This window comes from Mirounga leonina, unplaced genomic scaffold (genome assembly GCF_011800145.1).
Source record: "Mirounga leonina isolate KUSES-001 unplaced genomic scaffold, KU_Mleo_1.0 Mir_488, whole genome shotgun sequence".
Taxonomy (NCBI): Eukaryota; Metazoa; Chordata; class Mammalia; order Carnivora; family Phocidae; genus Mirounga; species Mirounga leonina.
This window is the reverse complement of record NW_023270777.1, coordinates 9,282,907-9,307,172: the sequence shown is the minus strand read 5'-3', so window position 1 is coordinate 9,307,172 and position 24,266 is coordinate 9,282,907. Positions and strand designations below refer to the sequence as shown.

Sequence of the window (24,266 nt, the reverse complement as noted above, 5' to 3'; positions counted from 1 at the left end):
TTATTTATCCATTCATCAGTTGATGGATGTTTGGGTTGTTTCCACTTGGCCATTATGAATAACACTGCTGTAAACATTTGTGTACAAGTGTTTGTGTGGACATACATTTACATTCCTTTGGAAATAAGTGGGATAGCTGGGTCATATGGTAACTACATATTTATTTATTTATTTATTTATTTATTTATTTATTTATTTATACATAATCTCTACACCCAACGTGGGGCTCGAACTCAGAACCCGGAGATTAGGAGTCACACGCTCTTCTAACCGAGCCAGCCAGGCGCCCTATGTGTTTGATTTTTTGAGGAACAGCTAGACTGTTTTCCAAAGTGCCCACACCATTTTATGATCCATCAGCAGTGTGTGAGCGTTCCAGTTTCTCCCTATGCTCACCAATACTTGTTATTATCTGTCTTTTTGATGAGAGCCATCCCAGTGGGTATGAAGTGGTATCACATTGTGGTTTTTATTTGCCTTTCCCTGATGGCTGATGATCTGAGAACTTTTTATTTATTTATTTAATTTTTTAAAGATTTTATTTATTTATTTGAGAGAGAGAGAATGAGAGACAGAGAGCATGAGAGGGAAGAGGGCAGAGGGAGAAGCAGACTCCCCGCTGAGCAGGGAGCCCAATGCGGGACTCGATCCCGGGACTCCAGGATCATGACCTGAGCCGAAGGCAGTCGCCTAACCAACTGAGCCACCCAGGCGCCCTGAGAACTTTTTATAAACTGCGTTTGCAATTGAGGTTTTCTGCCCAGTTGTTATTGTCACCTGATGTGGTGATGCCTCCAAAGGATGTGAGGGTGTCCACATACTCCTCAATTTTTCCCCAACAACACAGTAATGTCCTCTGCATTATTATTAGCCACCCAATCATTCAAAGCCGTCTTGGGTGGGGGGGAGGCTTCTTGAGCATAAGCAGGCTGCTGGGTCCTGAGGATATGGCAAAAAAAAAACAAAAACAAAAACAAAAACAAAAGGCAAAACCTTGCCCCTAGTAGAGCTTGGTGCATAAGCGTGTGGCCCTGGATTTCAATCCTTGCTTTGTCACCCCCCCAGCCATGTGTCTTTGGACAAGGTGCCTAACCTCGCCCAGCCTCAGTTTGCCAGTCTGTGAAATAAGGTTGTTCTAAGAGTTGCATGTAAAGCACTAGGCACAGCGTCTGGCCCGTGCTGAACGCTTGGTAGGCATTTGTTGTTAAAGATGAAGCCAGACAAATAAATGTTAACAATAATGGATAGTGAGTTATGATCAGAGAAGTACAAAGTGTCATGGGAATACATAGTGGAGACCCCCAACCCAGTCCAGAGTCTAGGAAAGGCCACCCAGAGGAATTGATGTTTATTTATTTTTAAAGATTTTATTTATTTATTTAATTGACAGAGAGAGAGATAGAGACAGCGTGAGGGGGAACACAAGTAGGGGGAGTGGGAGAAGGAGAAGCAGGCTTCCCGCTGAGCAGGGAACCCAATGCGGGGTTCGATACCAGGACCCCAGGATCATGACCTGAACCGAAGGCAGTCGCTTAACCAACTGAGCCACCCAGGCGCCCCAGGAATTGATGTTTAAATGGAGAGACAACAGATGAGTAGGAGTTGGCTAAAGCAAGGGCAGTGTTTGTGGGGGGGGAGGGCGGGGTGGTGGTGGTGTGGAGGGTTGTTCCTGGCAGGTGGACCAACTGTGCAAGGCTTGGAGGCAACAGAAGACATTGAAATGTGTTCCAATGTCTAGAGCCATGCTGTCCCATGGAATTCTCTGCAATGATGGAGAAGTCCCGTATCTGTGCGGTCCAGTGTGGTAGCCACGAACCACATGTAACTACTGAGCATTCGAAATGTGGCTACTGTGACTGTTAGAACTGAACGTTTAATTTTACTTTATTGTAATTGATTTACATTTAAATGGCCACTGTGGTTAGTGACTACCAGATTGGACAGCGCAGGTCTAGAGTGTAACCAGCAAGACAGTGTTGTACTGAGAGATGAAGGTGGAGAAAAGCATCTGCACTGCACAGGGTTATGGCATGGAGTTTGCATTTTATGCGAAGCCCCAAGGGAAGCGATCGGTTGGGGTGGGATGTGGGGTTAAGCGGGGGAGTGGGGTGATCTGGTTTTCACTTTCGAAAGATCCTTCCAGTTGCTGTACAGAGAATGGATTATGAGCGTGAGGGTGGGGTTGGTGTGAAGCCGGGAGACCAGTTTGGGGGTGGCTGCAGTCTCCCAGGGGAGAGAAGATAGTTGTTTCGACCAGACGGAGAAAGAGCTAATTTGGTAGGTTTGGGGCGAGGATTGGATTTTAGGGAGCTAAGGAGAGGGAGGTGTCCTAGGTCTACTTGGTGGGTGACTGAGTCCTTAAGCCCCAGTGTGCAATCCCTCCCTACCAGTTTTGGTTTTCGGCATTACCTGGAGCCTTCTCCCTGTCCCCCCCTGCTGGTTGGTGCGGGAAGCGCCTTTCACTAAAGGAAGTGTGCCCCTGACAGGCGCCCCCCTCCCGGCTGGGGGGTTGGGGGGAAAGCCCCGGGAGGTGGGAAAATCCCCTCAAACTGCTAGTTGGTTGGGTGGCGTGCATTCCCAGGGTCGTGTGCTGGGCTGAGTCTCTCCTCTCCCTGGGGCCGGTCCATATTAGCTCTATCTGCCCTGTGATGGGTCCCCTGGAAGGCCCGTGGTGGGCACGGGAGAAGGTAGACGTCAGCACAGTGGGGCAAGAACCCCCCCCAACACCACACACACACACACACACACACACACACACACACACTCCGTGCCGGCTCCCACCTGAGGCGAGGTCCCAGCACCCAAGGGTTGCCTCTGATTGCCCCCACCCCCACCTGGGCCCTCCTTGGCTAGACAGTGGGGGTGGGGAGGCGGGGCGTGTCTCCCGACAGCAGGGTGTGGCCAGTGGCCCAGCTGGTCACTCACCGATGGCCAGCCTGTCCCGAGCCGGGAGAGTTCCCCCCACTCCCCACCATGCCGGCGGGCCGGGTGGGCTGAGGGTGCAGAACACCCCGAGACCGCAGCCCGCTGGCGGAGCTCAGAGCAGGCTTGGGGAGGTTCTGCGGCTCCCGGCAGCCAGCGTCCGCCGCCCGCCCGGCTTCACTTCCTCCCGCAGCCCCCGCGGTCCCGGAGGCCCGGGATCCCAGCCGTCCGCGGCCCCCGCCCGCCTCCACGCCCTAGCCTCGGCCTGCGGGGTAAGTCGGGGGGCGATCGGGGCACGTCTGGGGAGGGGGCGGCCCGGAGCCCGACAGTGACTGATCAGGGCAGGGGAGCCCGAGGGCGGGGGCTCCCTGCTTCTCCAGCCCCGCGAGCCAGGGTCTTCAAGGGTTCCGGCCTCCACCTGGACGGCCAGACCCCTTCCTCCCAGCCGGTGCGGCTCAGGGCTCCAGGACAGGGGGGCGGGGGGCTGGACAGGGAGCTGTTGCTGCTGACGCTTGGCACTGGTGGGCTGGCGGGCAGCCGGTGAGGCAGATTGGGGGGATGGGGGGATGGTTAGGGACACACGCCAGGCTAAACGGTGTGTGGCTTGGGGAGGACGCCCCAGATTGGGCAGAAAGGTGGTGGCTCATGCTGAAGTAAAAAATCAAAGCCAACCAACCAACCAAACAAACAAAAAACCCCTGCATGTCGAAGCAGTGAGCCAGGTCCCGGCCTCCCCTGCTTATGTGGGAAAATGCGTCCTTCCTCCACCCCCACCAGGTCCCTGAGGGCTGTGGGAGCCTGGACGGGACACAGCCCAAGCCCTGCCACCACCCACCCTCTCTACTTCTGGCCCTTCTTTTCCTTTCCCATGCTCTTCTCTGCTCCCTGCCCCCTTCTCCCACCCTGCTGTCCCCCCCACCCATCACGGACTCTTCTTCCTTCTTTCTGCTCCTACCTGCTGGGGGCACAGCGCCTTCCCCCTAACCACCCCCTGTCAGAGCCCAGAGCCCCAGCCAGGGCCTGAGGTGGGGCTGCCTGTCAGGGGGAGCTTGGGCCGCCAGCCAGGGGTCTCCCTCCCCACTCTGAAGCCCCCAGACACCCTAAAGCACAGAGAGAGGTAGCCTCTGATGCTTTCAGAGATGAATCAGACTGAAAACAGGGATGGGCCCTGAAAGATACTGAGAACTGAAGAGGATCGTCATGGTAGGGTGCTGTGGTTGTAGACCAGGCTCTGCCAACAGCTGAAAACCTTGGTAAGTCACTTCCCTTTTCTGGGCCTTAGTTGTCCTGGTAGCAAGATGAGAGGTTTGATAGACCGGTTTTCCAACGGTTTCCCCCAGCATGCTCCTGTTCTGTGGCAAGAGGGTGAATGACCCGCCTCTGGCCTGCAACAGAACTCTTACCTGCTGTGAATATCGGCCGCTGGACAAGAAGTGAGGCAGAGAAAGGTTCGAGATGTGAATTCAAAAGTCTGTTATCCTGCATCAAGCGGTTGTGGTCTCTCAGATATCAGGAAGTCCCGGAGGGAAAGTCAGGGACAATCTCAACCCTTCGTGTGGGACTACGTCAATAGGCAGACCCCTTGGGTCCCTGTTCCTTCCCTGTTCCTCCCCTGTTCCATCCTCACTCCAGGGCCCTCCCTCTCTCCTCACCTTCTGCCTGCCTCCCTCACGGCTGACTCGGTGGGTGGGTCTACTTGTACTCAGCTTCTCTTTTTGCAGGCCTCAGCCAGACCTCCCACCCCAACCCAGGGGCTGGGAAGAAGGAGGAGCCTCTGACGACTCTGTCTCCACCAGGTTTGAGCTGGACAGAGCAGCCTCCTCCCCTTAGGATGGCCTCGCCCTCCAGCCCTCTGGCGTTCAGGCTCCAGACGTGGGATGGAGGCCAAGAAGATGGTGGTGAGGGGGACAAAGGAAAGCCGGGCCTCGGGGATGGGCCACCCCCCATGGAGTCACCGTTCCAGGGGGAGGACCGGCACTCCTCCCCTCAGATCAAAGTGAACCTCAACTACCGCAAAAAAGCAGGTGTCAGGTGAGGCAGCAAATGAGGGTGGGGCCCCCTGAGTCAGACTTGGTGGCCGGGCCCAGCCCCCGTGCCCCTTCGGATATGTGTGGGGTTCGCCCGGCCTCCCCGCTCAGTGTGAAGTCCGATGCACAAGGCTGGCGAATCCTCCTGGGCAAGGCAGGACTCTGTCAGGAAAGCCCCTTCCTCAGCCCTCATGCCTGAGACGTGGCCCCAGCCCTTGGCGTCCCAGCCTGGAGACCCCATATCGTTGGTGTTGGAAGACCACGGTCAGATTCAGACCAGGCCAGGGGAGGATGCACGTGAGGCTTCTGGGAGCCGGGTAGCCTGCCTGACAGGCAGGATAGCCCCCTCGCACCCCAATCTGTGCTCTCTCTGGGCTGCCCTACCCCCAAGACGGGGATGCCACCCTGTGACAGGAAGTGTTTTCTCCAAACAGCCACTTCCCGTGGCGGGACTGCCCATAGGGCGCCCTAGTCAGCCACAGGGCCCTCTCGGTCATGTGGCCACGTGGCCTGCTGGGCAGCTGAGTGTGTCTGGTCAGGCCCAGCAGACACGTGGCTTCCCGGCATGGAGGAGGCAGGGCCTGCCTCCATCAGTCACACAGCTATAGCTTAACACGTGACCGAGCCCAACCATCCCCCACTCACGAGAGAGTCACCAAAGCCTTCCTCGGTGAAGCTGGGACCTGAGGCTCCCCCAGAGCATCAAAGAGCCCCCCCACCTTTGTTTGTCCCTTCACATCTGCTGGCCATGGTTTCAGGAGCCCCAGGTGTGGGCCGGCCTCTGTGGATAGGGGCATCCCCAGGAGGGGTACCCCACGCTCCTTCCCCTTCCGTGTCACCAGAAACTGCTAGATGCTAAACAGCTACAGCACCTCGTCTTTAGAGGTGCTCAGAAAGGTCCCACGGGGCTCATGAGCCTGCACAGTGCACAGTGCTCACGGGACTCCCTGCAAGGGCTCCCTGGGGTCGGGGGCTTCCTGGGGGCGCCCATGGTTCTTCCACAACATCAGACACAAGTCAATCCCCACAGCCAGCCGGACCCAAACCGCTTTGACCGTGATCGGCTCTTCAGCGTGGTTGCCCGGGGTGTCCCTGAGGATCTGGCTGGCTTATCGGAGTACCTGTCCCGGACCAGCAAGTACCTCACCGACTCAGAGTACACAGGTAGGCCTGCCCTGTGGTCCTGCCCGCTGTGCTGAGACTCGGCTGACAGGTCGGCCTTGACCGTGGTCAGGAGCCAAGGGCCGAGTGTTCTCAGCAACCCTCCGGCCCGAATGCCTTACTTTGGTCAAGGCTGTGCCTCCCACGTCCACCCACCCCACGGGCTCCTGACCTACCTCTGCCATCCTCAGCCCATTTCAGTGGCCAAATGGATACTCACGGGCTTCCTCAGTGCATTGTTTTCTTTTTCTTTTTTCTTTTTGTCTTAACAGTGTTGTTGAGATGTAATACACATACCATACACTTCACCCATCTCAGAACATTTTTTTGCCCCAAATCGAAGTATCTTGATCGTTTGGGCTGATTAGAAAAATAGCATTTGTGTATTCTAGAAGATTCAGTTAGGAATGACATGTCTAAAGCTGAGGGTAAAAACAGTAGGACATGCTGGATCCCTGTTAATGATTTGGAGAACCTCTTTTCAAAGCTTTTAAATATATTAAGTATATATTTACGTAAAGGGTCGTGCCGTATACTACATCTCCTACTTCCCACTTCAGTACATAGACCTCTAAGTCAGTCACTTTGACAAACACAGAGTTTTCTGCTGTGTACATTTACCACAAGTTAGTTAACTAATTCCTTAATGATGGCCATTTAGGTTGTGTGTCGTTTTTGGCCTCCACATACTGCATGCCAGGCCCTCTGGGTGCTAAAAATTTTGTATATAATCCCATTCGGCCCTTAGAACAAGCCTGGAATAGTCCCATTTCACAGTCGGGAAAACTGAGGTTAAGAGAGGCCACGTGACCTGCCCGAGGAGACAGAGCCTTTAAGCGGTGGAGACACTTAGCAAACATGTGCTCTGAATGTTCTGGTGTAGACCATGTTGCATGGACAACAAATTATGCCTTAGAAACTTATTTTCTAGGGCAGAAATTATAGTCATACCTGTTGGTATTTTAATACCTGTTGGCTGGAGCCTTCATACATTGCAGCATGACTCTGCTTCCACCAGTTGTGTGTGTGACAATCGTTTTTTTATCCTCCCAAGGGGTACTTTGGAGCCTGGGCTCACTGTGCAGGCTGATGGGCAGCCCAGCCACTCCACGCCTGAGCACCCTGCTGTCCCTTCCCCTCCCCTTCTCCCACAGAGGGCTCCACGGGCAAGACGTGCCTGATGAAGGCCGTGCTGAACCTGCAGGATGGGGCCAACGCCTGCATCCTGCCATTGCTTCAGATCGACCGGGACTCTGGCAATCCCCAGCCCCTGGTCAACGCCCAATGCACGGATGAGTACTACCGAGGCCACAGTGCTCTGCATATTGCTATCGAGAAAAGGAGCCTGCAGTGTGTGAAGCTCTTGGTGGAGAATGGGGCCAATGTGCATGCCCGGGCCTGTGGCCACTTCTTCCAGAAAAAGAGCCAGGGGACTTGCTTCTACTTTGGTGAGGAGCCTTTCTTGGATAAATTGAGGTGCGGAGGAGATAAGGCCGTGCCCAAGGTCACATGGTTAATGTGTGGCAGGACTGGGCCCTTAAACCCAGATCTGTTCAACCCCAAGGGCTCATGCTTCTAATCACTGGGCTGCCTGCAAAAGCAGTTTGTCTTGGGAGATGTTTTAGCCTTGTCTGGGCAAGGAAGCTCCCCACACATCCACATCCAGACCGGGAGAGGGAAGGGGCTGACAGAACTGTGTGTGGGAAACCTGACCAGATAGGGCCTTCATTTTATTATTTTTTAGAGATTTTATTTATTTGTTTGACAGAGAGAGACACAGCGAGAGAGGGAACACAAGCAGGGGGAGTGGGAAAGGGAGAAGCAGGCTTCCCGCAGGGCAGGGAGCCCGATGCGGGGCTCGATCCCAGGACCCCGGGATCATGACCTGAGCCGAAGGCAGACGCTTAACGGCTGAGCCACTCGGGCGCCCCTGTTTTATTTTTTATTTTTATTTATTTATTTTGTTGAGATTTTATTTATTTATTTGACACAGAGAGAGACAGCGAGAGAGGGAACACAAGCAGGGAGAGCGGGAGAGGGAGAAGCAGGCTTCCCACCGAGCAGGGAACCTGATGTGGGGCTCGATCGCAGGACTCTGGGATCATGACCCAAGCCGAAGGCAGACGCCCAACCAACTGAGCCACCCAGGCACCCCCCCTGTTTTATTTTTTAAAGGATTTATTTATTTTAGAGAGAGTGAGCAAGTGAGCATGGCAGGGGAGGGGCAAAAGGAGAGGGAGAGAGAGTCTTAAGGAGACTCTGCACTGAATGTGGACCCCAACTCGGGGCTGGATCTCACGACCCTGAGATCACCACCATAGCCGAAAGCTTAGGCCCCACGTTCTGCTCCTTTAGATGGTAAAGAGCTTTGGTCACCTCTCCCTTGGGTCAAGAGCTGGACAGGGCTGCCTTTACAAGTGGAAAAGGCACAGCTGCCCTCCAGGGGGCCAGGGACCATCTTCCCTCATAGCACAGACCTGGGTGGGCCCAGGATCCCAAGGCAGCGTTCTGTCCTCTCCTGTGGGTGCCTGACTCTCTTGAAGGAGGCCTGGCCTTCTGTCCAGGGAGCACGAGGAGTAGGCAGGTGGAAGCTGGGAGGCCTGAGGCTCAAGCTGCCCCCCTCCCCGGCCCCCAGGCGAGCTGCCCCTCTCTTTGGCCGCGTGCACCAAGCAGTGGGATGTGGTAACCTACCTCTTGGAGAACCCTCATCAGCCTGCCAGGCTGCAGGCTGCCGACTCACTGGGCAACACAGCGCTGCACGCCTTGGTCATGATCGCAGACAACTCAGCCGAGAACAGTGCGCTGGTGATCCGCATGTATGATGGGCTTCTCCTCGCGGGGGCCCGTCTCTGTCCCACAGTGCAGCTCGAGGACATCCCCAACCTGCAGGGCCTCACGCCCCTGAAGCTGGCTGCCAAGGAGGGCAAAATCGAGGTGAGTACCTAGCCCCCATCCCCTCCCCACCCGTCCAGGAAGCAACAGGACTCGCTCTGATTTTTCTGCAGAGAGAGCCTGGAGCAGTCTTCTAGATCACCGGTCTCCCTGCTTTTTTTTTTTTTAATTTTATTTATTTATTTGAGAGAGAGAGAGAATGCATACAAGCAGGGGGAGGCGCAGAGGGAGAGGGAGAAGCAGATTCCCCACTGAGCAGGGAGCCAGACATGGGGCTTGATCCCAGCACCCTGGGATCATGACCTGAGCCGAAGGCAGAAGCCTAACTGACTGAGCCACCCAGGCACCCCAGTGTCCACAGTTTTTGATTGAACTCTCCTGGTAGTAAGAACACGTGCAGCATGCACCTCTAATATATGTGTGTTTATTGATAGATTATATATGAACTACTGAACTGATATATTACATTATAAAACACTGGGATTTTTAAGTCATTTGGGTTCCTTGATTAAGAGACAGTCTTTTCATATTCTTTGCCTATTATGCCATTAGATTTGCTATTAGGTTTTCTTCAGATTGATTGGTAAGTGTCCTTTATAAGGAATGCATTAGCATTTTGTTTTCTATAATAGTTGCAAATTTTTCTCCTGTTTTGATAGTAAAAACATTTCTTTTTTTTAAGATTTATTTATTTATTTATTTATTTATTTTAAGATTTTATTTATTTATTCATGACAGACAGAGAGAGAGAGAGAGAGAGGCAGAGGGAGAAGCAGGCTCCCAAGGAGCAGGGAGCCTGATGCGGGACTCTATCCCGGGACCCTGGGATCATGACCTGAGCCGAAGGCAGACGCCCAACCATCTGAGCCACCCAGGCGCCCTATTTTATTTTATTTTTAAATGTTTTATTTATTTATTCATGAGAGTCAGAGAGAGAGAGATAGAGAGAGAGGCAGAGGCAGAGGGAAAAGCAGGCTTCCCACTGAGCAGGGAGCCCGATGCGGGGCTCGATCCCAGGACCCTGAGAACATGACCTGAGCCGAAATCAAGAGCCGGCTGCTTCACCAACAGAGCCATCCAGGCGCCCCATAAAAACATTTCTTACGGGATTTTTTGCCCTGAAGAATTTTTACATTTTCCTATATACAACTGTAATTATGTTTTCCTTTAGAGTTCCTTGGTTTTGCTACTGTTCAGTGCCTTCTTTGAGGCTGTATCTATAAAAAAGCTCGTGTGTGTGCGTGTACATATATATTCTGTAGCCATATTTTCCTCCAGACTTTTGCAGTTTTATTTTGAATGCCTAAAACTCATTTGGCTGGAAGTTATTTTGGTATAAAAAGTAAGCATGACTCAGCTCTGCTTTTTTTTCTAATGACAACCAGGAGGTTGTCTGAGCCTCATTATCAGTGAAGCTTCATGGCGTGCAAACTGTGCATTTTACACAGGGCCCCATGCTTCGAACACAGGCTTTTTAAAGCTTAAGGTAAAAATAAACATAAATGGAAGTTTTACTATTTTATTCCCTGAGGTTCCTGTGGTGTGAGAACCTCCTTTTGTTGTCCAGAGGCATGGCTGGGTGGCCTTTCCTTTCCCCATTCCTCATTTGTAAAACCAAATTGCTTCTTTTTTTTTTTTTTCCAGATGTTTATTTATTTATTTGAGAGAGAGAGGATGAGCGAGGGGGAGGGGCAGAGGGAGAGGGAGAAGCAGACTCCCCGCTGAGCAGGGAGCCTGACGCAGGGCTTGATCCCAGGACCCGTCTGATCCCAGGACCCTGAGATCATTACCTGAGCCAAAGGCAGATGCCCAACCGACTGAGCCATCCAGGCACCCCGCTTCTTCTTCTTTTTTTTTAAGTAATCTCTACACCCAACATGGGGCTTGAACTCACGACCCGGAGATCAAAAGCCGCCTGCTCCACCGACTGAGCCAGCCAGGCACGCCAAAACCAAATTGCCTCTTAACCTGTTCGACTTAGGGATGCTTTCTAGTCTGTTGGAAGCTCTGAGCTCTGACCGCAGAAGCGTACACATACGTGTACCTTGGATCTCAAGGGGCCTCCAGGAGCCCTGGGCTGGGGGTCCCTCTGCCATGATAGGAGTCCAGGAAGAGGCCTCAGGGCAGGAGTGGGGAAGGAAGAGCCAGGTTCACTGCAGACCCGGACATATGGGAGTGGCTGGGAGTGTTTATATTGTGGATGAGCACGTGGGATGTGTGAGCGTTCATACACACAAGGACCCGTGTGTCCGGGGTGTGTGCATGTGTCTACTTGCAGCTTTGCAGATGGTGGGCAGCTCTGCAGGGTGCTGAGTGTTTCCTAGGCCCCCACCCCCACCCCCCGCAGGTCAATGCCAAGAGGTGGCTGTGCAGACCAAGCTCATGTGGCCCACCCTGCAGATTTTCAGGCACATCCTGCAGCGGGAGTTTGCAGGGCCATGCCAGTCACTTTCCCGAAAGTTTACTGAGTGGTGCTACGGGCCAGTCCGGGTGTCGCTGTATGATCTGGCCTCCGTGGACAGCTGGGAGGAGAACTCAGTGCTGGAGATCATTGCCTTTCATTGCAGAAGCCCGGTGAGCCCACGGGGGCGGGGGTGTGTGTAAGGGGACCCGGCAGAGCTCCCTGCAAGGTCCATAATTCAGGGCTGCCCTTGGGACCAAAGCTGCCCCGGGACTGTGCCGGTGGGGACGTGCCCATCGGGCCCATGCTCATTCCACACACCAGTCTCACCCGACCTGGGGAGCATGCCGGGGGGCCTGGGGGCAACCACTGAGGGCCCCTCTGGTGACTGACACCTGCTCTGGGCTGGAGAATGAGGCGCTCCGTCAGCCTGTAGCCATGAGGGTAGGGTGGAGGCCGCATGGGGAGGGCTCATTTGGAGTCCCCCCCCCCCCATTTCCCTCAGCCCTTGCATCGAGCCTGACCTGAGCGGGCCCCATATATATCCTTGCTGAATGAATGTACCCCTAGCTCTCACATTCCCACCCCCAGCACCGACACCGAATGGTGGTTTTGGAACCGCTGAACAGACTGCTGCAGGCAAAATGGGACCTGCTAATCCCCAAATTCTTCTTCAACTTCCTGTGTTACTTGATCTACATGTTCCTCTTCACCGCTGTGGCCTACCACCAGCCGGCCCTGGAGAAGGCAAGGCCGGGCAGGGGCGCGTTCTGGGGGAGGCCTCCTGGGAACGAGCCTGGAAGAAGACAGGGCGTGGATAGCCAGACCCATCTGCAGATCCTCACGCCGAGGCTTTGAACCCGGGCAGTCTGGCGCCCGACCCCACCCTCAAAACCACGACAGTGTGCCTCTCTGATAGGCTAGAATGCGGGGGTCCTGCCCGGGAGCCCGTGTTCCTTGTGTGGCTCTGCGTGGCCTCTCCACAGCTCATGCTCAGACCGGGCCCTCGGCCAAGAGTCTCACAGTTGGAAGGGGACTCCAGGCCCCAGGTCCTACCAGAGTGTCTCTTCCGCAGGCTTTCTTGCCCCCAGAAGTGACTGCTGGAGACCCCATGCTGCTCCTGGGCCACATCCTGGTCTTGCTTGGGGGGGTCTACCTCCTCGTGGGCCAGGTAGGGCTCTTCCCATTCCCCCCACCCCCACCCCCAGACAACTCTATGGGCTCCCAGAACCCCCCAGAAGCAAACGTAGAATCCTGCCAGGAGGGGCCTTAGAGAGAGTTAACCACAATCCCTTCATTTCTCAGGAAACCGAATCCTCTACCCAGTCCCACCCCTCCCAGCCTCAGGGCAGCTGAGGGCCTTGGGTTCTGGGGCTGGTACCTCCCTGCTGCGCTTTCTGGGGGTGCCCGTGGGGTACCACGTGACTGCTGTGACCCCTCGGCAGTGCCCCCACCCCCAGGTCCCTTGGCTGGGGCATTCCTCACTTGGGGACCACAGACAGGTGGGCGGGGGCAGGCTCAAGCCGACTCCCCCAGCAGGGCCTTTTGAGGTGAAAATGCGGGAGGCAAGGCTGGGCACTGTGACACTGAGCCTCTCTCAGAGTGGGCAGGACTTCGGGACCAGATCCAGGTTGGGGGGGTGTCCATGTGAGGCCAGGGGTGGGGGAGGGGAGGGAGCTCTTCCCCTCACTAGGAGTAGTAAGCGGGTTCATCTGGATCCACGGGGAGCTCGGAGGCCCCTGGCATTGTCTGGATGTCTGTGGGTGGCTACACTTTCTGGAAACAGGCTTCAAAGCTTTCTCAGCAGGATTCATGAGCCTCCCCACCACTCCGTCGCTGCCCCGCAAAGTCCAAGAGGCTGCTTGAGCCCCTGAGGTCACAGAGCCAGGCCAGCAGGCAGGGGCACAGTGGGGAGCCCAGGCTAAGGCCCCACGGCCTGGAGAGCACGTTTCACACCCCTGTGCTCCTCGTCCCACAGCTGTGGTACTTTTGGAGGCGCCGTCTGTTCATCTGGATCTCCTTCGTGGACAGCTACTTTGAACTGCTCTTGTACGTGGGCCCCCCTCCCCTCCCCTGTCTCAGGCCCCAGAGAGGCTGGTGTGGCAGAAGGCACCAGGCTGGCTCGAGAGGAGAGGACCCAGAGCCAGGGAGTGCCGGGGGCCTGGGACCAAAGCGCCGGCTGTCAGGCCTGGGCCTCCCATCCCTGAGAGTTCCCTGTACTGAGCGCTCGCTGTGCACCCGATTGGGCCCGGCCCCAGACAGATGGAGACCTTCTCGTGCGTCAGGCCGTGGTGGGAGAGGGCGCAGTGGTCCGCAATCTGTAACGTGGCGGGGCGGGGGGGCCCGCCAGGCGGCCTGCAAGCTGACCCGAATTCTGTCCCTGCACAGCCTGGTGCAGGCCCTGCTCACGGTGCTGTCCGAGGTGCTGTGCTTCCTGGCCGTGGAATGGTACCTGCCCCTGCTCGTGTCCTCGCTGGTGCTGGGCTGGCTGAACCTGCTTTACTACACACGTGGCTTCCAGCACACGGGCATCTACAGCGTCATGATCCAGAAGGTGAGAGACGAAACGGGGGTGGCCGCGGTGTAGCCTGACCGGGCAAAGCCGGGCGCCACACTCCAGCAGGGCTCCCTTGGGCCTCGGCGGGCAGGCGCCCTCCTCCACAGCTGACCTGCGCAGAGGAAAACGCGAGAGCGCGTCTGTCCGTGTGTACAAAGGCGGACTGTAGGCAGGAGTATGAGCATGCAGGCATCTGCCCTCAGGGGTCTGTGCTCTGCACGGGTAAGCAAACAAGTGACCCCAGGGGACTACGTGCATCCTAGGCCAGTGGAGGCGCGGACACCGTGCACGTTAGCTCATCTGCCTACCCGTGCCCTGGGACGTCCGGGCGTGTGGACTTTTCTCTATTCATTTACTTATTCAACCGAAGTTTAGGAAGTGTGTCCTGCGGGCCAGGCCCTGTTCTAAGTGTTGGAATACGCTCCTTCAGTCGCTAACAAAATGGGCAAGGCCTCACCTCTGCTGCAGCCAACATTCTGGTAGGGGACGTGAAAACACTAAGAGAGACAGATGAGAACATTACAGATTGCTCTATGCTATCTTTTTTTTTTTTTTAAAGATTTTATTTATTTATTTGAGACAGAACAAGAGAGAGAGAGCACATGAGAGGGGGGAGGGTCAGAGGGAGAAGCAGGTTCCCTGCTGAGCAGGGAGCCCGATGCGGGACTCGATCCAGGGACTCCAGGATCATGACCTGAGCCGAAGGCAGTCACTTAACCAACTGAGCCACCCAGGCGCCCCTATGCTATCTTTTTTTGAGAGAGAGCGAGTGAGGGGGAGGGGGCAGAGGGAGAGAGAGAAGCAGACTGGGGGCTCGATCTCACGACCCTGGGATCATGACCTGAGCTGAAATCCAGAGTCGGACGCCTAACTGACTGAGCCACCCAGGCGCCCCTGATTAGATGTTTTTGTAAAGACTGTGTGTAGCTCCACGGGGCCTCATGTATGCACGCATTTGTGCGTGTGGGTGCTGTGTCCATGGGAACCCATGCTCGGGGCTGAGGCAGGGGTCGGGGGTCAGGCCCGATGGCCCAGCCACCCATCCTGGCTCCTGGGTGTGTGTGTTCTAGGTCATTCTGCGGGACCTGCTCCGCTTCCTGCTCGTCTACTTAGTCTTCCTTTTCGGCTTCGCTGTAGGTAAAGTCCCCCCTCTCGCCCCTGCCTATCCCTTGCCCACTCTGTACACTCTGGAGGCTGCCCCCTGGCCTCCCCAGGCTGAGGATCCTCCTTCCTCCCCTCCCTGCAGCCCTGGTGAGCCTGAGCCGGGAAGCCCGGGCCCCCGGGGCCCCCAGGGGTCCCAATGCCACGGAGGCAGCGCAGCCTGGGGCAGGACAGACGGATGAGGAGGGCAGCTCTTCCCCATACGGTGACATCCTGGACGCTTCCCTGGAGCTGTTCAAGTTCACCATCGGCATGGGAGAACTGGCCTTCCAGGACCAGCTGCGCTTCCGCGGGGTGGTCCTGCTGTTGCTGCTGGCCTATGTGCTACTCACCTACATCCTGCTGCTCAACATGCTCATCGCCCTCATGAGCGAGACCGTCAACAGTGTTGCCACTGACAGCTGGAGCATCTGGAAGCTGCAGGTGCGGCGGGCGGCTCCCCTCCCTCTGCCTGGGCCCCGTGAGGAGCGAGCAGGACCCAGCCGAGCTGAGCCCCCGCCCCGCCCCCCATCCCTGCTTTCCTTCTTAGGGCTATCGTGACGATCGAATAAGCTCATAGATCTAGAGCCCTTGGGACAGGGCCTGGCACATAGTAGGTGCTCAATGTGTTAATCGTGATCATGCTCATGATCAAGTATTTCTTGAGAGCCTATCGCAAAGCTCGGCTCGGTTCTAGGTGCAAAACACACAGCCGAGAATGAGATAGAATCCTTGCCCTCATGCAGCTCCCCTTCTGTGTTCATCATACAGTCAGTGGGCTCGGCTTGGGGGGTGAGGCAGGATGTGCAGTCCTGGGACTGGGCGCAGCCTGGGGGCAGTCAGGGTGCAGAGGCCCCTGTAGCTGGGGGCTGATGTGACACCTGCCTATTGTAAAAGCAGTACCTGCTTCCGGGGTGGAGGTGGGCAGTTGGTGCTCAGAGAGCCTTGCTGGGAAGGTGGACTCTTACCAATCCACCATTGAGCTTGGGCAAGCACCTTACTCCTCTTGAGCCTGCGCCCTCACCTGCAAGTTCAGTGCCCCACCTAATTCGCTCATGTGCCAGTGGGCAGGCGCATGTGTGGGCAGAGCAAATAAGCTTCTGCACCCCGTGGTGTGGAATTCTGGAATCTGTAACCATGCAAGTAATTGCTGGGCACGCATTATGTGCTGACTTCCAACACCTGTCCACCTGCAATCGGGGAAACTGAGATTCAGGGGGAGCTGCCGGGCTTCCATCCCTCAGGCAATCAAATGTTGGAGCTAGACTCAAATCCATGTGCTTAGCAGACTCTGGGTTATACTGTCAAGTGCTGTGAGGTATCTTCCTGGCTACTGTCTGATGTGTCTTTTGTCCCCAGAAAGCCATCTCTGTCCTGGAGATGGAGAATGGCTACTGGTGGTGCAGGAGGAAGAAGCAGCGGGCTGGTGTGAAGCTGACCGTTGGCACCAGGCCAGACGGCAGCCCTGACGAGCGCTGGTGCTTCAGGTGAGAGAAGGAGGCAAGGAGGCAGGGGAGGGTGGCCTGGGGGCCTTGCTCTCCCAGTGACCCCTGGAGGCTGCCGTGGGGCAGGCCAGCCTTACTCTTCTTCTTTTTTTAAGATTTTATTTATTTACTTGACCAAGAGAAAGAGAGAAACAAGCAGGGGGAGCGGGAGAAGCAGACTCCCCGCTGAGCAGGGAGCCCAATGCGGGACTCGATCCCAGGACCCTGGGATCATGATCTGAGCGGAAGGCAGATGCTTAATGACAGAGCCACCCAGGCGCCCCCCTTTTTTAAATTTTTATTTAAGTAATCTGTATACCCAATGTGGTGCTCGAACTCACGACCTGGAGATCAAGTCACATGCTCTTCTGAGTCAGTCAGGCGCCCCCCCAGCCTTACTCTTTTTTTTTTTTTCAGCTTTACTCTCTTAAAAGCTGCCAAGAGTCAGGTCTGGTGGGAGAGGCAGAGCCTAGGAGCACCAGGCACGCTGCCCCGGGTGGGGGAGGTCAGGGATGCCAGATCCCATAGGCCCAGGCCTGACACTCACTGCCTGTCCCCTCCCTGGTGGCCCCTGACCTACTCCTTCTGGCCTGAAATAGGGACAGTTAGGAGGCCAAGAAGCCAGATGGACCCTCAGATTAAGCACACTAGCCTTGCCTGGCCAGTCTGCTCTGCCCTCCCCACTCCCCCAGCCTGACACAGAGGCGATGACCCTCCCACAGAAAACAAAGCTTCCACGGGAGAGACAACCTGATAACAAATGCACAGCCAGAAACACGCTGTCATGAGACAGCAGTTGAGCAAGGAGAGGGGAAGGGTCTTTGGCTTGTGCAGTAGCCACAGAAGGGCTCCGGAGCCCAGGAACATAAAGACACACCTGATCGAGACTCTTCTGTAGATGTTGAGGGCAAGCCAGGTCACTGTGCACGGCCTGAAGGGACAGATGCCTTTTCCTCCGCTGCAGACGTGGCCCAGGGGGCAGCAGGGTGATAGCCACAAGGACGGGGGGCGGGATGGCGGGTGGCCCAGTGTCCAGTGAGAAGGGTGGTGAAAGCCCATCCTCCTCCCGGTCCCTGTGGCTACCCGTGTCTACGCGGGCCCCTCTCCGGGGGCAAAGCATGCTGCACAGAGTGGCTTCCCAGAGCCTCGGAGCTGCTCTGTTGCCCTCAGGGTGGAGGAAGTGAACTGGGCCTCGTGGGAGCAGACGCTGCCGACCGTGTGTGAGGAGCCATCAGAGCCGGCTGTCCCTGGTGAGTAGCGCGGTGGCCGGAGCCCCTGCCCTGGAGAGAGAGAGAGTGTGTGTCTGGGCCAGGACCCCTCCACGTCCAAGCACTTCTCGCCTCTCCACCCCCACCTCCTCACTGGCCTGTTTCAGACTGTCACCTGGGAGACACTGAGGCTGTGGCTGCTTCCCCCAGTCCAGCCATAAACCTGACCTCACCTCCCGCCCCCTGGGCTGTGCCTGGGGACCCAGCGGGGGTTAGAGAGGGCCCCTCACCTATCCCGCAGCTGCGGGGGCATCTCCCTGAGCCCCCACTGATAGGCCAGCCTTGCTGATCCCCAGCTTTCCCCGACTGCCAGAGCCCCCAGCCCCCACAGCCTTGAGAAGTCACTTCCGATGCCTTTCCCCACTGTCGCGAGCTGCGTCCTGGCCATTCTAGTGTGGGGACTGCTTCTCCTGTCTCTCCCCTGCTGCCTTCCACCAATGGTCTTGGCTCCTTCCTCTCACCCAGAGGCCTGTTCCGAGGCTTAACTTTCTCCACAGCATGCCCTTTCTGGACTCTTCAGTAGCTCCCACTTCATCTGCAGTCGGCTCTCCTCTCCTTTCGCCTTCTCTTCCCAACAGACTCCACTTGCTTGTGCCTGTGGCGCCGACCCCTCCCCATGACAGCCCCCGCATCACCTCTGACCCCTGTGTAGGGAGGCTCCTCCAGACTCTGGCCCCAAAGCCTGCTGGTCTCCCAGGCTCCTGGGTCCCTGACCATGGCCCTCACAAACCCATAGGTCGTCTGCCTGCCCTCTTTGTGTCTCCCTTCCCCTGAGTCCTGCCACCCCGTCATTTCAGTGCCAAGACTCTGAAAGTCACCTTGCCCATCTTGCCCCAAGCATTCCACACCCCGGTCCCATACCCACTGCCTGCTGGGCCTTCCACCTGGACATCCCCAACAGGAATGGTTGTGGGGTTGCCCTACAGGTGGTGTGTGTGCAACCCCTCTCTCTCCTCACCCAGGCAGGAGGCCTTGAAGATCTCTGCTCAATGTCCCCCTCAGCCTGGTGCTGAGTATCTTCAGAACCTCCCAGGCGGCTACTTGCCCCTCTGCCCCCACCCCTCATTTCTCCCCCTTCTGCACACTGCAGGGCTCAGTCTGCACCCTTCTTTAGACAAGTCTTTCTGCTCCAGGCTTATCCCTCTAATGCAGACAGAAACTACATGAGGCCCATGCCGGCAAGGCCTTACTCATGGTAGAGGCGAAGCTCCAGTGCTGCATGGAGTCCAACCCATTTCCCACACCTCCCTCCATGCGACAGCCGGTCCCTCCACAGTGTTCCCTGTTCTTTGCTTTCCTTGGCTCTCTGTGGAAGTGTCATTCCTGCTCCTCTGGGTGTCCAAATCTGCTGCCTTCCTTGCAGGTTGGGTTCACGCTCTCCTCAGAGCTCCCTGAACACCTACTTGTCACTTCCTTCCAGCTCTTCAGCAAGTCTCAGGTGTTCTGGTTTCTAACCCAAGGGATGGTGAGCTCCTGGGAGGAGGCCCCCAACTGGCACCAAGTCAGGGGTTCAGGAAATGCCTGTGGAAGGGGGAGGTAGGGAGAGGCATTGCTGGGGACTCCAGGATTACCTGCGATACACAGAGTATGTGGTTTCATGGCTGTGGCCTCCTCCTGTTTGTCCTCCTGGGGACACAGCCCAAGGGCCAAGCCGCAGTGCTCTCCATCCTATTCACAGGCACCTTGAAGAATCCTGCCCCGGCTTCCCAACTAGAGGAAGGCAATGTCTCAGAGGAAGATCAACTGCCCCTCCAGCTCCTAAAGTCCCAATAACGGCCCAGATGCAGGACAGAGTCAGGGGATCTTCCCAGCCCTACGTGCTGGCTCTGGGGCTCCAGGAAACTTTGGTGGCAAATGTAAATAAATATTTTCTCATCACTAACTCTCCTGGAAACATTGTTTAAGCAAAGTTCGTGGGCTCTTGGGCTGGTTGATATCTGCGTGTCTCTTGGTGAGCATTTCTCTGTCTGGGGCTGGGCTACTCTCAGCCTCACTCAGGCACGGGAGACCCTTCCCTGCTGGCCCCCAGCCTGGGGGTGGTCCTTTTCCGGGATACTGTGCCCGCTGTCATGACAGATGTGTAGTGGTGGACACAGGCAACACAGCCACTGCTCCTCCCTCTCCCACAGCTTCCGGACACCCCTTAAAGCCACCTCCAAAATCTCTCTCAAAGCCTTTGAGCTCCCTGGCTTCCTTCAGGCTCTGGATTATTGGTTTCCTTCCCTTCTGGGCTGCCTGCTCGGTTCCTACCCTTCCGAGCTGTTCTGCAGGGCAGCCAGAGGGGCCTTCCTAAGGTGGAAGAGAAACATGTTACTCCTGCACCCTGAAGGCTTAAGAGGCTCCCCCAGTGCTCGCAGGATTCCCCAGATGGCATCCCCAGTCCTCCACAGTTTTAACCCCGAATTTCCAGACACCTCATCCCGGATACCCCTGCTGCCCCCCATGCTCTCCTTAGCACTTTTACCAAATTCTTCAGGCAGACTGATGAACCTGTGTAATCTGACCCCCTGACTTGGCTCTTGCTGGAAGCCCCCGCCCCACCATTTAAATCCTTCAAATTCTAAGACCGGAAAGTTGTCTCGCGGTAGCTTCTCCAGTTTTCTCCAGTCCAAATGAATTGCTCTCCCTTGGTGGAACGCGTGTTTATAAAATGCGTATGCACTGAATAGTTTTTAAGTGGCAGCGACCTGAGCTCGTGCAAAGGCTGAAAGGAAAGCATTTGCGGACAGGGAGAGGTTGCCATCGCCGGTGGGTTGGGGAACGGATGCAGGAGTCCTAAGGCATCAGGAGAAAAGGGGTGGAGAGGACGGAAGTGGTACCAGCTAAGACGTCTGCTCGCTCCTTAGGGGTCATCCTCAAGGGGGTGATGAGAGCTGTCAGCGCGCAGAGGTTCTGAAAGCCTCGGTGCATATTCGGAAATAGCCGTGGGGAGAGAGCGGACGGGCAGCAAGAAGAATTAGAGAGAAGCAGCTACTATTTTATGAATGCTTGCTGCCTGCCAAGGCTCTGCAGGGTTTCAAGTGTCGTATCTCACGCGATCCTCAGAACAACCTCTGCGGGGCCGGTAGCTTCATTTACCACACGAGCAATCGGAAGCTCACAAAGGCTGAGTAATCTGCCCCAAAACGTGCCGCTAAAGGGAGACCTCGGCCGCAACGTCCCTCCAGCCCCTGCGCATGCGCCCTGAAACACTCCGGGCGCCGCGGGACCCAGAATTCCCGGGGCCATGGAAGAGACCACCGGCTCCAACGGAGGGGGGTGTCCCGGGGTGATGCGGCGGAGTCTGCGTCGTCAAACGGGCTGGAAGTTCCCGTGAGTCTTTGCCAGTATTAACCTCCCTCCTGTGAGGAATGGAATGTTCCGGCTCCTTAAAGGGCCGGGCCGCCGCTGAAGCGACCTTTCTATTATCGTGATAATGGAGGTGAGTGGTGTGTGTAGTTGGGCCTAATAGCTGGCGGCAAGGGCGAAGGAGCTAAAGGCTTCTTAACTCCTGGGCAGAAGTTTTCGGGCAGCTTCCGTGGGGGGCGCACGGCGGCTCCCTAAAGCGCGTGTCCGGGCTTCGGGGCGGGCGCCGCCGTGGGGGAGAGTCGCGCAGGGCCGCCGGGGGCCGAGGCTCAAGGCCCGCGCGCGTGTCTGTCCGGCAGGGCCGCCGCTGTCGTCTCAGGAGCCTGGGTTCCCCGGAGGCCGGGGCCCCGCTCCCCGGACCCGGCGTGGGGGGTGCGCCACCCCCGGAGGACCGGGTGAGTGCGGCCCGGGGGGAGGTCGGGCATGGGACCGCGAGGAGGGCGTGCCCGACTGTGCTGATGATGCTGGGATTAGGAAGTGCGGTCAGAAGCGATAACTGACGACTTTGTCGCCGAAGCCTCAACGGTCTGGTTGAACCTCGCTGCCGCAGCCTGCCCTTAACGCGTGTCGCCCTCCACGTTCCAGGTGGCAGATCCCTTGCAGCGCCTTCAAGCCGGGAGCGGCCTCCCACCCTGAGGTAGGACCCAGCCTGGGCAGGGTTTGTAACACCTAACTTTGTTTTTCAGTCTTTGTTAGTAAATGCACGGGAGGCGGCTGCTACTTTACAGTTTTATGCATTGGGCAGTGCATAAAATCGCGTACACAGCATGGAGCCTCGAGTGGAAATTGGAGGCGGCTACTCCTAAGCTGCAACTATTTCAGCCGCAGCTATAGCCGGAGATAAACTCCCAGTTAAAATGCAGCGTCCTGGTTGGTTCCCAAGGCAATTGCGACTTAATCCCAGGTCCCGTTGCAGGTTTCTGGAGCAGTACTGGGGAGCGGGGAGGTGTTGACTGCTCTGATGAAATCACTTATAGGAAGTGCCGTCAGAAGCGATAACTGACGATAACTGTTCCTGGCTGACTGCAGTCAACAAGGCCTCCCCAGCTGCCGCCGCCCTGGAGTAGTAGGTTGGTTTGAACAGTGACCTTTTCTTGTCTATTCACCCAGGTTGCAGAAGAGTGTGGGGTCGGCAGTGTGATGAGATCAGCAGCAGAGCGTTCGGGGGGTGAGCACTGGCCTGCCTTGAGGTAAGCTTGATGGGTGGGACAGACTGCATGGCTGTTGTGAAGTTGTACAGAGATGATGTAAAGTTCCGGGTAGGTCGGGTAGGGGCACTTTGATCTGGTTAACCTACTAACTTGCATCAGCATAGCCCTTGACCTTTATCGACAGTATCCCAGAGACACTTACTATGGTTCATGGTGGCAGCGGAGCGGAGGGCAGAGGAAACCCGGGGAGTTCCTTGTTACCCCACTGCTGTAAAATCCTGAGGTGTAGCTTGCCTCATCCCTGAAGATGACAGCTTTAGGTGTGTGATGTTTAAAACGATGGGGATGAGGGTGCCTGGGTGGCTCAGTTGGTTAAGCGACTGCCTTCGGCTCAGGTCATGATCCTGGAGTCCCGGGATCGAGTCCCGCATTGGGCTCCCTGCTCAGCAGGGAGTCTGCTTCTCCCTCTGACCCTCCTCCCTCTCATGCTTTCTGTCTCTCATTCTCTCTCTCAAATAAATAAAATCTTAAAAAAAAAAATTAGGGCGCCTGGGTGGCTCAGTTGGTTAAGCGACTGCCTTCGGCTCAGGTCATGATCCTGGAGTCCTGGGATCGAGTCCCGCGTCGGGCTCCCTGCTCGGCAGGGAGCCTGCTTCTGCCTCTGACCCTCCCCCCTCTCATGTGCTCGCTCTCTTTCATTCTCTCTGTCTCAAATAAATAAAATCTTTAAAATAAATAAATAAATAAATAAAATCTTTAAAAAAAAAAAAAACAAAAAACGATGGGATGAAATGAGGTTGCAACACCCAGAGAAGCCAGTTAGGACGTGTGGACTTAACATGGCTTCATTTACAAAAAAACACCTCCAGTAGGTTCTTGAGGGCTCCTGAGATGAACTGGAATTTGTATTTGAGGCTATCATGATCAAAACTGCTATCTTTTCTGCCGCCTCTGCTGCCTATCTAGGGGTGCCTTAATTCGTTCCCCCAGGTTTTGTGTGCTGAGGTGCTCAAGAATGGTGGTCTGCGGTGTGGAGTTTTAAAGCTGGAGGCGGCAGCCCTTTAGCCTCAGAAGAGGTAAGCTTCCATCGACAAGGACCCCTCCCCCCATGGTGGAATGAATAAGCGGCTAGTATCGTTAAAATTGATTTTCAGGAAAAGGATATCAAATGATGAAATCACCCAAAATAGCTGGAATTACCGGCAGATTGTGTAGTGGTGAACGTATGGTTTTCTGAAGATAACCTTTTTATGCTGTGAATAGCTGTTGGGTGGAGTAGAAAGTGAGACTGATACTTAGTTTCTTTGCAGGCTGTTTTCCCAGAGAACGGTCAGCCATGCTGCAGCAGGGGAAGAACTTGGAAGTTTCAAGGACCAGTGGTCACCATACCATCAGTTTGGACTGAAACCCTAGGCTTCCACAGTTGGTGTGGAAACAATGCTTAACTTGTGCTGAGATTCAGAGGCCTTTCTCTTACCGACAGAGCCAACAAATGTGTTTGGCAAACTTGCTAGGGTATTACGCTAGGATAGGCACTGTTGGAGTCCTTGAATTCATGAGCTTTCTAGTAATGTATTATAAATACTATATTTTTAGCTCCCCTGCCCAAAGAGAGCTTCTATGCCTGTAAATTTTGTATAAATTTGTCAGGTGAGGGTCTGAGTTCTTTAAGCTGCAAATGTATTTCTTCCTGAAACATATTTCTGTGCAATTACCACAAACTGCAATAAAGGATGGTCTTTAGTCCTGGTTTTTAAAAATGTGTATTTGAAGAAAAAAATTTGGTCACTGCTGTCAAATGAGCAGTCCAGGTGTTAGCACTTGTCAGCTTCTCCATGGTCAGTCTAAGCTGTTTCCCCTCTGTAACAACTTTAGACTCAAGGGTAAAAGTTCCAAAGCATTTAAGGCATCCACACCT

At 55.6% G+C, this 24,266-nt stretch overlaps 1 protein-coding gene, 1 long non-coding RNA gene and 3 other non-coding genes across 15 annotated transcripts; all 5 read left to right on the top strand.

Moving 5' to 3' along the window:
* The first annotated feature begins 2,908 nt into the window (after positions 1 to 2,908).
* On the top strand, positions 2,909 to 19,730 carry TRPV2 (transient receptor potential cation channel subfamily V member 2). 3 transcript variants are annotated; one of them, XM_034989660.1, is made up of 17 exons: positions 2,909 to 3,194; positions 4,060 to 4,175; positions 4,263 to 4,370; positions 4,719 to 4,953; positions 5,980 to 6,113; positions 7,265 to 7,558; positions 8,746 to 9,044; positions 11,403 to 11,576; positions 11,995 to 12,150; positions 12,479 to 12,574; positions 13,382 to 13,452; positions 13,792 to 13,957; positions 15,031 to 15,097; positions 15,207 to 15,544; positions 16,460 to 16,587; positions 17,755 to 17,834; positions 19,531 to 19,730. In XM_034989660.1, the coding sequence occupies exons 3-17, from the start codon at positions 4,292 to 4,294 to the stop codon at positions 19,623 to 19,625; spliced, it is 2,412 nt and encodes an 803-aa protein (XP_034845551.1). In that variant the 5' UTR covers positions 2,909 to 3,194; positions 4,060 to 4,175; positions 4,263 to 4,291; the 3' UTR covers positions 19,626 to 19,730. The 3 variants fall into 3 exon arrangements, with proteins under 3 accessions (XP_034845551.1, XP_034845552.1, XP_034845550.1); XM_034989659.1 differs by lacking the exon at positions 2,909 to 3,194 and having other exon boundaries at positions 3,820 to 4,175; XM_034989661.1 differs by lacking the exons at positions 4,060 to 4,175; positions 4,263 to 4,370.
* A 1,507-nt stretch (positions 19,731 to 21,237) lies between these two features.
* Positions 21,238 to 24,098, top strand: LOC118000108. 9 transcript variants are annotated; one of them, XR_004676384.1, is made up of 6 exons: positions 21,238 to 21,273; positions 21,497 to 21,592; positions 21,783 to 21,834; positions 22,308 to 22,387; positions 23,339 to 23,424; positions 23,659 to 24,097. It is a non-coding gene; the product is annotated as an uncharacterized LOC118000108 (long non-coding RNA). The 9 variants fall into 9 exon arrangements; XR_004676380.1 differs by having other exon boundaries at positions 21,715 to 21,834; XR_004676383.1 differs by lacking the exon at positions 21,497 to 21,592.
* Positions 21,649 to 21,714, top strand: LOC118000210. The gene has a single exon (XR_004676413.1). It is a non-coding gene; the product is annotated as a small nucleolar RNA SNORD49 (small nucleolar RNA).
* On the top strand, positions 22,152 to 22,222 carry LOC118000209. The gene has a single exon (XR_004676412.1). It is a non-coding gene; the product is annotated as a small nucleolar RNA SNORD49 (small nucleolar RNA).
* On the top strand, positions 23,515 to 23,587 carry LOC118000215. Its single transcript, XR_004676419.1, has one exon. It is a non-coding gene; the product is annotated as a small nucleolar RNA SNORD65 (small nucleolar RNA).
* Positions 24,099 to 24,266: the final 168 nt, after the last annotated feature.

Bases quoted from the DNA above. Each gene is read 5' to 3' on its own strand.
- TRPV2 (XM_034989660.1), top strand. From the start codon at position 4,292: ATGACCCGCCTCTGGCCTGCAACAGAACTCTTACCTGCTGTGAATATC. The intron at 11,577-11,994 runs GTGAGCCCACGG...TCCCACCCCCAG, and splicing joins CCTTTCATTGCAGAAGCCCG to CACCGACACCGAATGGTGGT. The intron at 16,588-17,754 runs GTGAGAGAAGGA...TGTTGCCCTCAG, and splicing joins GACGAGCGCTGGTGCTTCAG to GGTGGAGGAAGTGAACTGGG.